At 45.8% G+C, this 15,937-nt stretch overlaps 1 protein-coding gene across 5 annotated transcripts in view; it reads left to right on the plus strand.

Moving 5' to 3' along the window:
* Window positions 1-15,937, plus strand: part of SLC4A4 (solute carrier family 4 member 4) — a 230,154-nt gene that overhangs the window by 117,662 nt on the left and 96,555 nt on the right. For all 5 annotated transcript variants that reach the window (XM_072862885.1, XM_072862890.1, XM_072862888.1 and 2 more), the window contains exon 4: window positions 11,195-11,330. In XM_072862885.1, coding sequence (XP_072718986.1) covers window positions 11,195-11,330 — 136 coding nt within the window. The remainder of the gene's footprint in view (window positions 1-11,194; window positions 11,331-15,937) is intronic.

Below are 15,937 nucleotides of genomic sequence, written 5' to 3' on the forward strand. Positions count from 1 at the left end.
ACCTCTTGTCACCAGCTGATCTAACTGTGCAACTTTCCGAGCTGGCGGTGCGAGGGATACCCAGCAACGGAGTTTTTCTGACACGGAGGGACGGGTTTGCACGTCTTGGTCTGTCTGGGTTCTGCTTCGGAGTAGTGGGGCACATCTGAAGGCGCAGACCTTTGTGCAGACCTTGTCCGTGAACGGACGAGTCTGTTTTTTTCCAGTGTGATCGTGTTCGGTAGAGGTTTAGCGCTCGCCTAGGAGGTGGGGGGTGAGTCTGTGAAGCTAAGAGTAAAAAGACGGCAGAAGCTTGAACTCTGCTTGCTGTTGCAAGGGGAAACCGGTGAAGAGCAAGAGCTGCAGAAATGTCACCAGGCTTTTGAGAGCAAGTTGAATCGGGAGTTTCTTTCTGGGAAGCCAGTTGGAAGGAGTGTGCTGCTGGCAGCCTGGAGCCACTCTGAGCCTGAAGTTAATGGTGGTTAATATTTAAAGGCATGAACGAAACTGGTTATTGTGCCTCTATCTCAATAGGGTCTTTCTGCTACTGAAATACCATTGCAAGAGCCCTTTTCTGAATTGTTTTGACTCGGAGAGAAAAAGAAAATGCCCTCAGAGAAGTGATTTATCCACCAAAAGCTTTGCTTTGCCACGCTACTAAGAGATGGTGACAGTTTCATCAGGGTGATGGTAACATGTCCAGGAATGCCAAGTGAGGGAAGTGCTGAGGACGGGCTTTTATCAGGATTTAAAATAGGGAATAAACGCCGTCACCCAAAGTGCAGCTCTGAAGAGATGGATCTACTTGATCGAACTTGCTTTGCTGCAGCAGGGAAGTATGGGGAAAACCAACATCCAAACATGAAACTAACTGGTTTTGTAAGCGCTCTGTCAGGCCAAATCCTGCCGCTCTTCAAGTCAATGAAAGCATTGTCTGAATTCTCAGGCTGGCTTTGCCGCTTTTTAGATAAGTGGCTGTTAACCTTTAAGAGCCAGAAGGGCGGCTGGTCACTGAATGAAGCTTTTCAGAAGGTGATGGAAAAAAAGAAAAGCTGAGCTTTTTCAAAGCATCTCAAAGGAGGTTGGCGCCTTACTTTTGCTGATATTCAAGATAAGGTGGCCTCCTAAGCTCCGAATGGATGTAGGCTACCGAATTCACACGTTAATGCTTACAGCGTGGAGATGTGCATTTGTCAGCACAGCCAACGCATGTCCCTCATCTCCGTCACACATCCACCACCAACTCTGGTGAAGAACCGGGTCTCGTTATATCGGTAACAGACACCTCTTCACGTTGATTCGTATCTTCGTTTTCCCTCTGCCGACCGCCGCAGTGCCCCTTTGCTGTGCTTTATTCAACCCAGGCAGAAGAGCTGTATTCATTGCTGTTCAGAGCGATGCCTAGTAACGACCACTGCCTTTCATAGTTTTACGCTCGGCAGTGAAAAGAAGGTCACGTTATGATGCTGAAGAAGTATTTGTCAGCCTTGAAAATGAGATTGGCCTTGATAGGGCTTCTCTTGTTAGTTGTTCTGCCAGGTTTGTGGTACCCGGCTTCGGTCTCTGACCCCTGTGCCAAACGACAGCGCTCAGATGGGACCCAGCCATCGATACCCATTTCCTAAATAATGGTCCTGTGTGCAAGGCAATGGAAAAATCAGACCTGATTTATTCAGCTCTCCCTCCTTCCTCTCCCCCAGCCATAATTTGTGCTTTTGAGCCTCGTGGCTGATGGGAGCCTGTGGCATCTCTCTCCTACATGGTGTTTGAAGCGGGGCAGGTGGTCGCGAAGAAATAACAACCTGCAGAACTCGCTCAGTGCATGTATTTTGCTCTCGTCCACCAGCTGGTCTCCTGCAATGATTGTAAGGAATAATAATGCGCTTTTCTCTCCGTGCCTGAAGAGGACGAGGTATTTGGCAACATGTAAAACAGAGGGGGCAGAAGGAAAAGAGTTGAAAGCAAAAAGTGTTGGATGCCAGAGACATTCAGTACTCCTTGAAATACTGCCCGGCAGCAGAGATGGGCTCCATTTCAGGCAGAGACACGGGCTGAAAAGCACATGGGACAAAGGGCTCGGCACGCACCGAAGCTACAGGAATACAAAATGAAAATCCTCGCACGCTTGCGCTTGGCTTCCTTCCTCTGCGGGTTGGTTCTCTTCTGTCGAGCCCTCGCTGAAGAAGACTTCTAGAAATGCTGAAATGGTCAGAGCTGATGTGGAGATTGATTGAACGGGACAAATAGACGATGATGAAACCCTGCTTGTGAGAAGAGCTTAATAGGCATAAAATTCTCTATTCCAGCCGGAGGGCTGGTTTTAAAGCGCAGAGAGGGAAGGGAAGTTTCTTCTTGTCACTGCACGGAAGCTTAAATTCAGAAAAAGAGCCCAGAGTTGTTGTAGCTGTGTCCTTCAAAATGTCACTGTACTCTCACCATTACCTAAAAAGGGGGCACAGGTAAATGATCAGTGGTAAACTGAATTAATAGTTTGGCAGGAGGGTTTGATGCTGATGCAAGGAAATGACAATACTTATTCAGGGACTGCATCACATCAAAATAGCTTAAAAATTGTCTTTGAGGGAGCACGTTACAGTGTTGGGAAAGAAAATGGTATCTTTTTTTGCTCACCAGAGGAACAGGAATTTTCTCTTGTGCTAGCTTATGTTGAGCAGTTGCTTTGTGCCCACGTTGTGCTGTTGACGCTGGTGGAAGTACGGGGGGGCTGTGCGTGATCACTACTGTGATTAAGATGTTTAAGATACAAGAATAGGACCCCAGCAGGATTCCAGAGATGTAAACAGCACACGTCTCTACAAGAGACTGTGAAAGCCATACTGCTTTAAAAAGGAAAACAGAGAAAAGCCAAAGAAAAAGAAAACCGCTGAGAATTAGGGGGCAGTTTTTGAACTTTGTTATATATGGCAGCCACTGTGCTGCTAAATGGTTCAAGTGGAGTCTTGACTGTTACTCAAGTCCGAGGGAGGTGTGATGCCAGACAGCATCCCGCATCTCTGTGACAGTGGGAAAGGTTACAAAGCTCAGAAAAAAGCCAGGCTTTCTCTAGATGCTCCTTTTTCTTTATTAAAGTCTTTTTGGCAACTGCTCAGTAATAGCTCCTAAAAATGTGCTGCTGTAGCAGTTTCACACAACTTGAAGTAAGATGGCTGACCTCCAGGACCAGTCAAAAAATACCGTTGTTATCCCTATTTTGTAATGAATTGCTCGTTATGTAGTTTATATCATGCCAGTATAAACAGTATGGTTTGTTACAGGGCACAGGCTACGGTACAGAAGCACGGGCTAGTTGTTTAGTAAAAATAAGTGTCAGAGGCATCACTGCCTTTGATGTTATTAAAAATGGCACTTGGTGAATCTAGACAATTTTTTAAAAAGTGATAGAGGAGGAGAAATTTCTTGTGTTTCTAGAAGTTTGGAAGCTAGTCACTGCTGATGAGCATCTAGCTACAGCATACCCACAGAGAATTGCGTGGTCCACGTACACCCGATTCCGCAGCCTTGAAATCAGTGGAACCTTGCATTGGTTTGAGCAGGCAGAGACTCGCGTTGTTAATATATTAAATATTCAGTCTGGCTCAACTTGCTAATCGTGTGTCTGTGGGAGGCTATCAATAATGCATTTCATTTGGAATATGCAGCTGCCTCTGCTCCTGACGTGTTAGATAGATATTATTGTTATTGTCTGCAGCTGAAAAAAACAGACAATTTTTGAAGACAGTTATTGACAGTGTCTCTCGAGTGGAACAATGTTGGGAAAAGTTCATAATTAGACTTGAGATGTAGCATGCAATGGTCTCTCTATCCTAACTGTGTGGTTGGAATTAGCAATCTATCTTCTTTTATGGGCAGTGCCTTTTATGTTAAGGCTGACCGACTTTTTCCTTAGATGATGCTGGTTTTGTTTAAAAGGTTGCCAGAGCGATTGTCCACGTTGCACACCTTGTCCGCGTGAGCTGCCTGCTATAGATGAGTTGATGTGAGACATTTTTGGAAGAAGGGTCTTTTTTCTGTCCCTGCATCCCCAAGGAATGTTTCAATCAAATATCTGCAGACAAAAGTTTTGTACATGATCTAACAGCACTGAAGACAAAGGGAGCTGAGAATGCTCAGCAAATCGTTACGTAAAAGCTGCCATTCTTCTGGCGCTTGAGAGAAGTTATTAGTAAGCATTTGTCTAATACTGAAGATTTTTTGCAGATCAAAGACTTAATATATGCCACATGCTGCAGAGGAGCTTACAGTAGAACGTGTACAATCATGCAGTACAATAGTCCAGCAAAAAATGGATTATTCAAGAGGCAGTCAATGCTATTCATTATGTGCTGGAAAGGGTCACGATCAAGGGATGGGGGATATTTGCTTCAAGATGGATCAAGCAGCTTGAATGGCATTCTCCGCTTTTGCACCCCGTAGTCGTGAAAGAAATGGCCCAGGATGGGATCTGGGTAGCGCGGTGAGTGTTCCCTGCAGGCTGCCAAGTTCAGCCTGTGGACAAGTCTAATCTGCCTTACAACCAGCCAGCGCTGAGTGCAGGGTCAAAAAGTAATCGTTTTTCTCTATAAGAAAAGAAACAAAATAAGAAAAAGAAGACATTCTCACGCTTGCTTAGGGCGATTAGCTGGAGAGTTGATAATCCAGGGGTGGGTTCTGTGAGACCCTGGGAACGACCCGACGTGCCGTCACTGAGCAACGTTTTCAGGTGCAAGCATTTCTGTGAAGCAGATGTCACCTGTAAATCCTCGTGCAGTTGACTTCTTCAGTGGCGCTCAAGGGTGCTCTCACTTGATAGAGCACTTGGGGAACCGGGAGGTCAGTTCTCACCTGGGCTGTTCTGCAGAAATTGGTATTACCTAACTTGACCGTTACCTCTTTTGTAATGGGAGTAACAGTTCTTACCCATAAAGGTGCAAGAATAGCACGGAGAGTCTATGTGCTGTGCTCTAACGGGAGCACTGCTCCAGAAATGCTGAAGAGTACTGCTGGTAAACTGAGAGTGTCCTTTGCCTTACCCTGTGCCCTTGGCTCGCTGTGTCAGGTGCTGTACATGAGCCGGTGAAGATGTCCAGGGTGATGGTTTTTAGTGACTCCTGGTTTTAGGTGTGACTCCATTTGGGTTAGTCTTTCAAGGAAGCTGGTAAAACTGTGAGCCATAAAAGCCTTCCCTACTTGCTTTTAGATGGCGCTCTTAAGTCTTATCTCACATTCTCGCTGTCAAATCTTGCCCTGGTCTCGATTCAGAAGCTTTCCTGCACAATTTTTGCCAAACTGAGTAACTGAACTAGCTCTTGCCTATATTAATCAAGCCAGGTAGATGCAGAGCAAGAATCTCACTGCGAAATCAAGATAGCGTGAATTCTGGTCTTATCAGCAATGTGTAATCAGCACTGGTCCAGGTTCCTGCTGCTTCTGATGACATCCCTGTTGTGAAAGGGATCAAGGGGAGATAGTAAGGGTCCGCAGTCTGCCCTGCAGCTGGAGGTTGTACGAAGGGAGAATCAAAATTAAAGTGAGTTGCAACTTTTTTTTCCTAGTCTCCTATCCTTTGGAGCAGTTTTGCACTGTCTGTAGTCTGCAGAGCTCTGTGCTTGTGTTTCACCGTTTGTGATCTGCAAGGCACGGAGCCTAGATAGAGAAGGGGTTGTTCCTATCAGGGGGGTTAGAATGGTGAAACCGCCTGGTTTGCTGCTCTCATTGCTAATGCTGACTGGAGCATGGGGTTTTGTCATCAGTTATCCTTAGAAGAAACTTAACCCCAAATAGTGCCTTGAATTGCATCTAAAAACGCTCAGACTCTGGGGCTTGTCTGTGCAAGAACGGTCAGGAAAATGAATGGCAGTTGATCAAAGGTGTAAATCACAAGGGAAATGATTAAACTGCCTAAGGTCTTGTATCGACATTAACACACAATTAAAATTGTTTCAGGTAATGGATTAATTTTGGAAGTGATGTCAGATAAACTAGAAACAAAATGGCTTTAAATCTGACAGAAGTTTCACTTATCTAGCTCACTTTGACTTCAGATGGATTTGAACCAAGTTTTGGCTGAGTCAGGGCAACCCCAGAAATTAATGGGAGTATAATCATGTCCTGTTTTAATAAGTGTATTTGGAAAGCACATTTGACAAATAGCCTTCCTTGATAATGTTACCACAGGCTTTGAGGAAGGATTTACACCAGGTCTCTTGGGGATTTTTGTAGCTGCTGATGTACTTCAGAGTTACGGAGAATTTCACGTTAGATGGTCTCTTTGGCCTTGAATGGAGGAAGCAGTTGACTGAGGTGCAGGTCCCGAGGGTATTTAGAAGTGTCACTGGTAACAGCAAGCTGAAAAAACAGGAGGAAAACCGTGTTGGTTGATTGGAGCAGAGGCTGTTTTGCTTGTACATCAACACAAATGAGTCCCCCCCGTGCCCCCATCCCAAGGCAGCGTCGTACACCTGGAGAGCCGGGCTATAACCATCTGCCGCCCACGACGAGCGAGGCACTTGTAACTTGGCACTGAAGCAGGAGGTGACTTTAGGATACTTGCCGATACCACGAAGCCCGCCGGCGTTTCCGTGCGTGGCAGGGAGCACCGCAGGCACCGCTCCTGCTCTTCCGTCGTGCCGGGCAGGGAGGGAGGGCTCCCCACCAGAGCCAGCAGTTGCAGGAGCGGGACTGACGTCGGGCTGGGAAGTTCAGCTGCGGCTGATTTGAGGTTGTCGTGCTAGAATGTGTCTCTCTCCATTTCTGAGCTCCCTGAGATTTCTCTCTGTTGATGGAGATTGATTTTGCCTTTGGGAACCCGAGGGTATAAATTGTACTCGTAATTGGCCTGAACTGAACTAGGAGAAACTGCTGATGTGCTCTTTCTCTTCTGCAAGTGATGTATTTTATAAGCCGCCTCATGGACCGCTTGTGACCGAATGCAAGAACAGGAGAGGGAAAAGGGGGAGGTAAGAGGTGTCACTTACGGATGGCAATACCTCTGTTTGAATGTTGCGTTGGAGCATTTTACCATCTGCAATTAGTACCTTAATTCCTCTCCCACTCAGGGGAAAAATATAATCCTAGCCATCTAAATCTGTGCATTAGCGTTTTCTCTGCTGCATATGTCTGTTGATCATCAGGTTGTTTCTTGAATGAGATAGCAAGGAAAATAATATTAAAAAGACTTAGCAGCAGCGGCAGCTGATCCTGTCGTTAACGGTGCTGGTTCCAGCAGCTCCTACCCTGGACGGGTTAGGTAGAAGCGAAGGTGATGGCCAAGGCTGGGGCAGGCTGGCGGGGCTGGTGCTCAAAGGTCGGGCAGGGGGAGGTCTGCAGAGTTCACCCCCCAGTTATAATTGCTCTCCAGTTCTTAAGCCTGACACTCAGCTGTCCGCCCCACGCTGAGCACACAGTGTTCGCTCCGGAGATTAAGATGAAAATATGTTCTCCTTGCTAAGGAGAGCACATAAACAACCCATAAACGGCCCATTAACCTACAAAATCGCAATAAAGAACATGTGGTAAAGCAAGCCATAGGAGACCTGTGACCCAGCAAATTCCTTAATTGGATTTTGAACCTTATCATCTGTGCTAAACGCAGCTAATAGGAAATTAGCAAAAACAAAAGAAAGAAGAAAAGAAAGAAGGGGTGACGTATGATGCAGGTTTGGTGGGAGCATTTCTGTAATTCCTCTCACGATGCAGTTCAGTGAGCAAAATGTTGTGGGTGGTTGTGGAATTATCATGTTACGGGATCGTGTATCGGGGTAATGCTTCCATGTAATAAAACCACTTCAAAATGACTGAAAAGAGATAATTTTCCCATCGGCTGCAACCGATGCCTTCAGCAGCTTTAGAAGCTCTGCAGTCACTTCACTTACAGGCTGTTCCATGCACCAACCGCTTGCTGTGCTCCACGCTGAAGTGATAGGATGTAAATTTCTTTTATTGCTTTTCTAGCGGTGATATTTAAATTCTGTTCAGAATATAAAGGTATATTGAGAGTCCTTAGTGCAGACTGGGAGGGAAGATGACGGAATGTGCACGTTATGGGTACTCTGCCGGCAGGTCTTGCTCTTCATCTGGAGGATGACAGCAGAGTTCAGACACCAGCAGCCACAAGCTGTAGTTGTCCAGCTTAAATTCCTCAGGCCCTTTCCACCGCTGTGAAACCACCGAACGGCTGGAGAGTGGCAGCTGTTCGATGGTGGCGTTCTTCGGCTAAATCCAAGCCAGTTCAGGGAAGATGAGAAAGTAGATCATGGAAGTCTGCGGGCTCATGCAATAAGCTGTTTTGTGTTCTTTTACCCAGGCATCATCTTTTAATTCTCTGTATTTAAAGACCTTAGCTGAATCTTTGGCCTCTATTTGAATAGGTGTTTTTTCCTATGTGCACCGAGTGAGAGATCTCTGCCCTGAAGCATGTGCGAGAAATTGGACCCTGCCTCCTGATGCTCGGGCGCATTGGTTTCAGCACAAGCTTCTGGCACCAGTGGCTGTGCAGGGCTGACTGTATACAGATGAGCTCAAGTGTTATGCCTAATTGCGTTTTTAGAATAGAATAATCTTAATTATTTATACTAATGTTTGTTTTCAGTGTGTTTTAGATGCAGATTTTTAGTCCAAATTGCTTTTAGAATTGCAAGGACAATTTCCATGCATAAGGTTACTTGTTTGCAGATATATTTTGGAACTGTTCTGCAAAGTGCATCTGTTACATCCAAGTCAAATAATCAAATACTCATTATGCACCTCACAGATTCTGGGAAATGTATCTGAGAAAAAAGATGAGTTCTGTAGGAACTAGCGGTTATGTAAGAGTGCTAATTACCAAGAGGGTTAATGTGTATTTTTCTATAACTACGTGTCTGTAAATTCAGCTTAGCAATATTTTTCTCTCCTGTTAGGAGCATATCAAAGGAAAGCTTTTGTTTTTGTGGGAAGCGATGGGTTTTCTCAAAGGAAGGACTGATGGGAAATGCAAAAACCTTTGTGTAGCCGGTCTGGGAATTTTACTGAATGATGGGCAACGCGTGGCTTACGTGATGTAGCGGCAGAGGCCCAGGCCAGTTGGTCTGCGTTGGAGGGCTGCTGTAGGGCACGTTCTGAGACAGCCGTGGTTAAGGTAACTGTGATTCCGGAACGGGACCCGTGAAATGGTGAGCTTGGGAAAGGAGCGGTGATACGCAGTCACCGGGATGTATGTGCAGTTAATTATTTGCATTGGGGCTTGGCAAGGGCTGCGCTACGCAGCGCTACAGAGAAGAGCGGTCGGGGCCGCATCTCAGGGAGGTGAAAATGGTGGGGGATAGTAGCTGGGGTTCTCCGGAAAGAGGAATAGACCAGCACCGGTTCGTGGTGCCTCAGTGGGTTGCAGCTCTGCAGACACGCTGGTCGTGTTGGAAAACACGCGTTGATACACGTAGCTGGCAGGCGGAACTGTTATGCTCCGTACTAAGGGGTGGTCAGGGCTTTTACAGATTCTCTGAATGGGACTGTGTTTCTGTGATGAAAGGCAATGCTGCTGAGGACTTCGTGACAGGAGAAAGGAGGAGCGTGTGAAGTCCCTGCTCCCATTGAAGTGAGAGAAGGAAATCACTTTCCAGCCCATTTAGCAGGACATGCCGGACTCTGAAGACCTCTTCAGAGGTTACCTTCGCTGGCACTGGGTTGGGATATTAAAGACGGGAGACGTGGCTCCTCTATAAACATTTAAAGCCAAAAGACTGGTAGGTGCTAGGGTGCCCGACAGCCGAGACTCTCGATACCGTCCTGGCCCGAGCGCGGCAGGGGTTTGCAGATGCGTGGCTCTGTGCGTTGCTATCCCTCCTACCTGAGCTGCAGTACTCGGGTACTTGGATGCCCAGGGAATCACAAGGGCATTTATGACTGCAAATATACTTTCAATAGAAAAGAAATGCTTTATATTAGGAAAACATCATCACTCTAACTGATGAAGAAATGAATTTGCATCAACCTTTGCTGAGTAATTTATGAAGAAAGCTATGAAAGTTTCTTTTCAGAAAAGTAAAAATGGGGGGAGGAAAGGGCATGTTTCTTACTGGTTCTTTTTTTTCACATTACAAATTGAGACGTTGTTTACCCTGGAAAAATCAATGGTGATTGGACACCTAGTGTAATTAATTATTTTGCAACAGACAGACAGCTGATCTTTTCAAAAGAAAGGCGTTTTTAGCAGAACCGTTCAAAGTTCATAGTCTGCGGTTTAACTCTAATGCTGACAAACATTCAGCAGAAAGGATGTCTGTCTTAAAATTTCACATGATCACACCTTCGTTTCAGGGTGATATGATCAGAAAAAACCTGCAGACCCCAAGAAGGCCTCCAGCAAGGTGACCCTTGTGGCATGAGCTCCAGTTGCCTTTGGGAGATGCCCTTAGGTCTTGGGATGTGGACAGCGATGTTCTCGGGTTTTAGTTTTGAATCACGCGTGTTTTTTAACCAGGAAGGGGTTTCCGCTAATTTTTCCTGAGCTAATAATGCAAATGAACTTTGCTTGCGCTATCAAAAGAGCGTGTGTTGAACATAGTTTCTTTTCCCTAAATGGGCAGTCTTTTCCCAATGGGAACAGTTGTTTTTTTTCAGTGCATTGGTGCCTGACTAAATGCGTTGGGTCGCATTCTTCATGTATAGATGAGACAACCTTTCTGTTAAATATTCCTGTGTTTTCCAGCAGTAGGTCTGGGGAGGTTACAGCCTGCCTTGCAGGCCAATGGGAGCCCGAGCCTTGTTGGCAGGGAGGGGAGAGCCAGCCATGGGATGCTGTCGCAGCAAGCCCCAAAATAGTTTGGCTGAAACTGGTTTTACGTCATATAAAAAAGGGGGCGAAGGATCTCAGCTGATCAGAGTACGAAAGGTCCTTGGGCACGCACCATAGAGCATATTGGTTTTGAGCTCGATAGCGCTTTTTTTACAAGGGCTGCAAATTGCTGTAACATAGTTAAGGACTGTAGGAAGAGGCAAGTTTTCCTGAACTTTACTCCCAGCTTGAACTTTTAAGAAGTTAAGTGAGAGGCAAGGAAGGGGAGAGAGGGAGATAGACCTACCCTCGCTCACGCCCCTCCGTCCGCAGCGACTAGGATGTCAAATGGAAGAGACAGCCTGGAGAAACAGCTGAATGGCTTTGGGGAGAAGGGGAAGGAGAGGAGCCGCACGTCCCTGGTCATCTCTCAGGCTGTTAACCGCAGTATTTTCACCTCTGCAGTCTCCCCCGCTGCCGAACGCATCCGCTTCATCCTCGGAGAGGAAGATGACAGCCCGGCACCCCCGCAGCTCTTCACGGAGCTGGATGAACTTCTGGCCGTCGACGGACAAGAGATGGAATGGAAGGAGACCGCAAGGTGGGTTGGTTTTCCTTTACCGCAAAAGGGAAGGGCAGCTGCACAGGACCCCTGTGGGAAATTCCTTTTTGACATTCAGTTGGGGTAATATCTGTGCTACGGGATCGCTTGGGAATCCACAGAAAGGAGCATGTATAGTTCAAATTACCTTTCTTTGATAAATGAGAGAATTCAAGGATTTGTTTAAATATTCCTTTAAAACAAAAACTAGAAAAAAACAGAGTGCCAGATTTATTTGAATAGTTTGCTTATGGAGAGACAACAGACATATGGGCTTATTAGTGCTTTGCAAAGAATGACAGTGTCTAGGCCAGAGTTCTCAGAAACCGGGGCCTGAATAAAGCTTCCGCAGGGGTGTCAAAACGACTTCAATTCTGTTGCCCCAAAGCAGATTGGAGCCTGACCCCACTGCACACCACAAGCTGGGAAACTTTGACTGTGTCCCTCTCCTAGCGAGTTACTGATGAAATTCATTTTAAATAGGCAAAAAACCCTAAAGGTTTTTTCTTTTGAGGAAATTATTCCTCAAGGTGTGTGTTAAATGCTGGATTGGGTTGCCCACTTTGAGTTTCTTGGTTAGGTTCTCTGCCTGTTTCTTTGATGCTGCTGTTGGTTTGGTCAAGAAACCATGCCAAAAAACTGGCATGTTTTTTTGATCTGGTTGACCCAAGTTACATACGGTTTATTTCTGAACACCACCGAAAGAGCCATTGGATTGGATTCGTGATCTAAAGGCTGCTGTTTAGCCCCTAGCCTTAGAAAGTTTTGATTTTTTTATACAGTAAAAATATTTTTCTTGGGTTTGCCTTAAAAAGTAACCCCCTAATTACAGTCTGGTTGCTGTGAAGGCCTGAAACGTCCCACTAGAAAGAGGTGCTCGCCCAGCCGGAGAGCAGTCCGGGGCTCTACCTTCCCTATTCCCAATCCCCCTCGCTTAACTTGGGGCTTTTCGTTTTCTTTTATTGTGGCTGGGCTAAGCTCTTGCCCCACCTTCCAGTCTCAAGGGCACCTACTGTGTTCGTAGTTAGCCCATGTTGTTTGGTTACCTTAATCTTCTTTACCTGCGTTTTAATGAACCGCTCCACCACCTACCCCTCTACCTCCTTATCTTTCTTTATTTTTACTTTTCGGTCACTTGGAGAACCTATTTAAAGACTTTTCACCTTTTACTCTTTAACTTCGTACTTGTTGGTCATCCTTTTCTCCTTTTATTGCTTTTTCTTCCCTGTTACCATTAGTTCCGAGTTTCCATTTTGTTGTCCATACTGCCCACCTCTGCTTTTTACAGCAAATTATGCTTTCCTCTGCCCATGCATAGGTCTCTGGGACGGGGTTTTAATGACAATTGGTTAAAGCTTTTTCACGATTCAGACCTTAGTGTGGTATTTCTTATCGAGCAGTCTCTTCGGTCTCTCTGTTATGGTATGAATATTGGGAAGCTCTGTTTTCCTCAAGTCCACAAAGGTCAGCCATCAGAAGGAAGATGCCCTGTGCCCTGCATGACGGATCACAAAGCACCGCTATTTCTTAGGGACGTTTGTCGGGAGCGCTCCGCTCTTGTGTTCCAAGGACCTTACAGTGGGATATGCCTGCACTCTTCATACCGTCAGGTGGCTGTAGAGAAAAAGGGAGGTTTTCTTCTTCTCTGGCAAATGATTTCTGGTTTTATGTGCTTTCAGGCACCTTTGGTAGACATGCTAGGTGGAGCTGTATATATGATTCTCTCTCTTTAAAGATACACGTATACATTACATGCTTTAAGCACCCTGTTGAGGCACTGTGTAATTCCTCGACTTGGCCCAGCCTCCTGTCTTGCATGCTATTTTGTTGATAGTGATCTTGCATAGCGTATGATTGTTCAGGATTTTTCAGTATCTTCCTGAAATGACTTAATCTTGCACAACTAAACCTGCTGTAAGCTACGGAGCGGCTCCTACCACAGGACATACCAGCTAGAGCTGGCTAGCTCTGTGCTTCAGCGGGCAGAGGAGCTGCCAGCTCTGCAGCTCGCTGCAGCTCTTTGGTCTAAGACTTGAAAGAGCGTGGAAGCTGTCAGGAAAGAGTGTTTGTATTAAAAGGTTTTAGCAAATGATGCCGTCCCTTCCCGAGCTGTTCTGGTCAATAAAAAATAACTGGTACATGTCACAGAAAATTTCTAGCGAGAACCTTAAGGCGACTGATGAAAACGTGTTTCCAGAAGGGGACCTTTAGCTGCCCATCCTGGTTCTTGATTCATGTGAGTTCAGCTGTCTGCGTTGCAACCCCAGTATAAACGGGCTATAGTTGTCCCCTTGCACATGGTGACGTTTCTGACAGTAGGTGAGATCAGCCCGTGACCAGGGCTTGAGGATGTCCTATTCCTTTGTGTGGTCCTGTTGCCTGTTGGCACATCCTGCTGTTGGGCCATGGTTCACAACAAAGGGCCGTTTTGGAAAAACGTCCTTAGTGTACACAGTAGGGTTTCACAACAAAGCCCTGTAAATGCATTAGAAATAGAGCGGTAAAGGGGAAGGTTTATTGCTGTTAAAAGGTAACCCAAAGATTTGGGTCACCGGGTGCTCCTTGTTTGTTTTGTTGGCGCTTGTAATGGATTTACCTTGTGCGGATGGACGAGTTCTTGCACTGACGTGTGAACGTTTGCATTTCAGTGGTGGTTACAGGATACAGAGCAGACTAGGAAAAGGAGAAGACCTGAAGCAGCTGGAGGCCACCAGTCTATTTTGAGGCTCAGCACAGTACATTTGGGGATGAGGATGTGTCCACCATAGTGTGGGGATTGTCATTCTGCAAGGCAGGGAGATGGTAGAAAGATCATGAGATTACAGAGAAAAGGAATGAAAGGGCCGTGGGATGGTGGATAGGTTTTTAGAATCTTCTGTTATGGTCTTTTCTTATTATATAAGCTCTGTCAGGCAGTACATTTATATCTTTCACCCTTTTACACATTATAATATGAACACACCTTTTATGCAATCCTTGCTAAAGCTCTAAAAATGAAAAAAAGATGGCTCCTGCATCTTGGTTACAGAGATACCGGCTGTCTTCACAGTACGCGTACGTTGACTGCCCCGTTGGCTCCCAGACACGCGTTGGAAGTGCGGGTCTTATTCTGGAGGCAACCAGGCGCGCCGGTGGCAGATTTTTCTCGCAAGTCTCAGCCCTTTGGAGCCAACGATGCTGATAGGTACCTGAACTCAGAAGTCCCCAGTGCCGGGAGAGCCTCACTGGAGCTGTCAGCATAGTTTCCAGGGCCCAAGAGGCATAAGAGAACGTGGGTGGTTTGTGTCATACCTTGCTGCTTCTCTGATGTGGTCACGGGAATGTTTATTAGCTATTGCAAGTGGAGTACAGCTGGCAGACAGGAAGAATATGTAGATGTCAAGAACAGAGCGGGGTAGAGATGAGGACGGCAATTTGATTGTTTGTTTTCTCAAATAACAGCGGAGATAATCTTTTGCCCTGAAACAGCACGTTGCTGCTAGGCTGCAGACAGCATTGCTTTCAACGCCTGGGAAGCTCTGTGGAGAGCTGTACAATTCCATATTCACGCGACAGGAAGCATTAACCCTGCGGCTGTCTCTTTTGCCCTCTCCGCTACCCTCCACCCTGAAAGTCTGGCACTTTTTTCCTGTGCTCAGCAGCTGCCCGTGCAGCTTTCTAGTTGTGAGCGAGCTCTTCTGCAGAAGCGGATTTTTTTTACAAAAAAACATAAAGAACCGGGCATTGGTTAAACATATAGAAAGGCACGTGGACAGCTTTCCTTAACTAAGTACTCGCGTTGGTTTGCATAGGAGATGGTGTGCACCGGGGCTTCAGAGGGGACTTGAGAACCAAGTCCCTAAAGCTGCGTCAGGCTGTTTGGAAGGCACCTCGCTGTCAAAGAATTCCCGCTGGAACGGATGGGCTTGACGGCTCCCTAGGAAAAGAGTTCTTCCAGGGACTGCACCGAATAGAGCAGGTGATAGTTCAAACAGGTTTGCAAGTTAATACCTGTTTTATTGTATTTGTATTGTGGATTATAGTGAGAAAAGGAAACGGAAGGCAAATATTGATAGTCGTGAGCAATACGCTTTCACTGAAAAGGCAACCGCCTTCTAATTTGTAGCCTTTATGCTGTTGCAGGGTAAACTGCATCTCAGTCACACCTAACACATAGCCTTTGAAATTCACAGACTTGCAGGTGCCCAAGTCCCTTAGGTGTCCTAGGAAATACCTAGATTCTGTGAACGAAATAGGACCGTATTAATTTGAGATAAAATTTTAGCTTGAGTTAAAAGCAGCTTAAAAAAAAAAGTCTCAAAAAGAGATTATTGCAATTGAAAAGCATAATTGATTAATCCTCAAGTAATACATTTTTCAGGATTAAATATAATTTCACGGGGTGTTAATAATATTCCTTTGGACCCATTTATGAGCTTCCTTACCTTTACGTGTGTGTTTTTTGTCTTAATAATCCCCTTACATTAGTCACTGGAATTTTCATTATCCACATACATTGAAGGAGTATCTCAAGACAGGATTAAAAAGCACTTCTGCTTTGCAATTAGACGATATTAAAACGCCGTCCTTTTCCTGCACTCCGAGCTTACACCAAAGCCATAGCTGGC

This window comes from Ciconia boyciana, chromosome 5 (genome assembly GCF_034638445.1).
Source record: "Ciconia boyciana chromosome 5, ASM3463844v1, whole genome shotgun sequence".
In the NCBI taxonomy this organism is placed as follows: Eukaryota; Metazoa; Chordata; class Aves; order Ciconiiformes; family Ciconiidae; genus Ciconia; species Ciconia boyciana.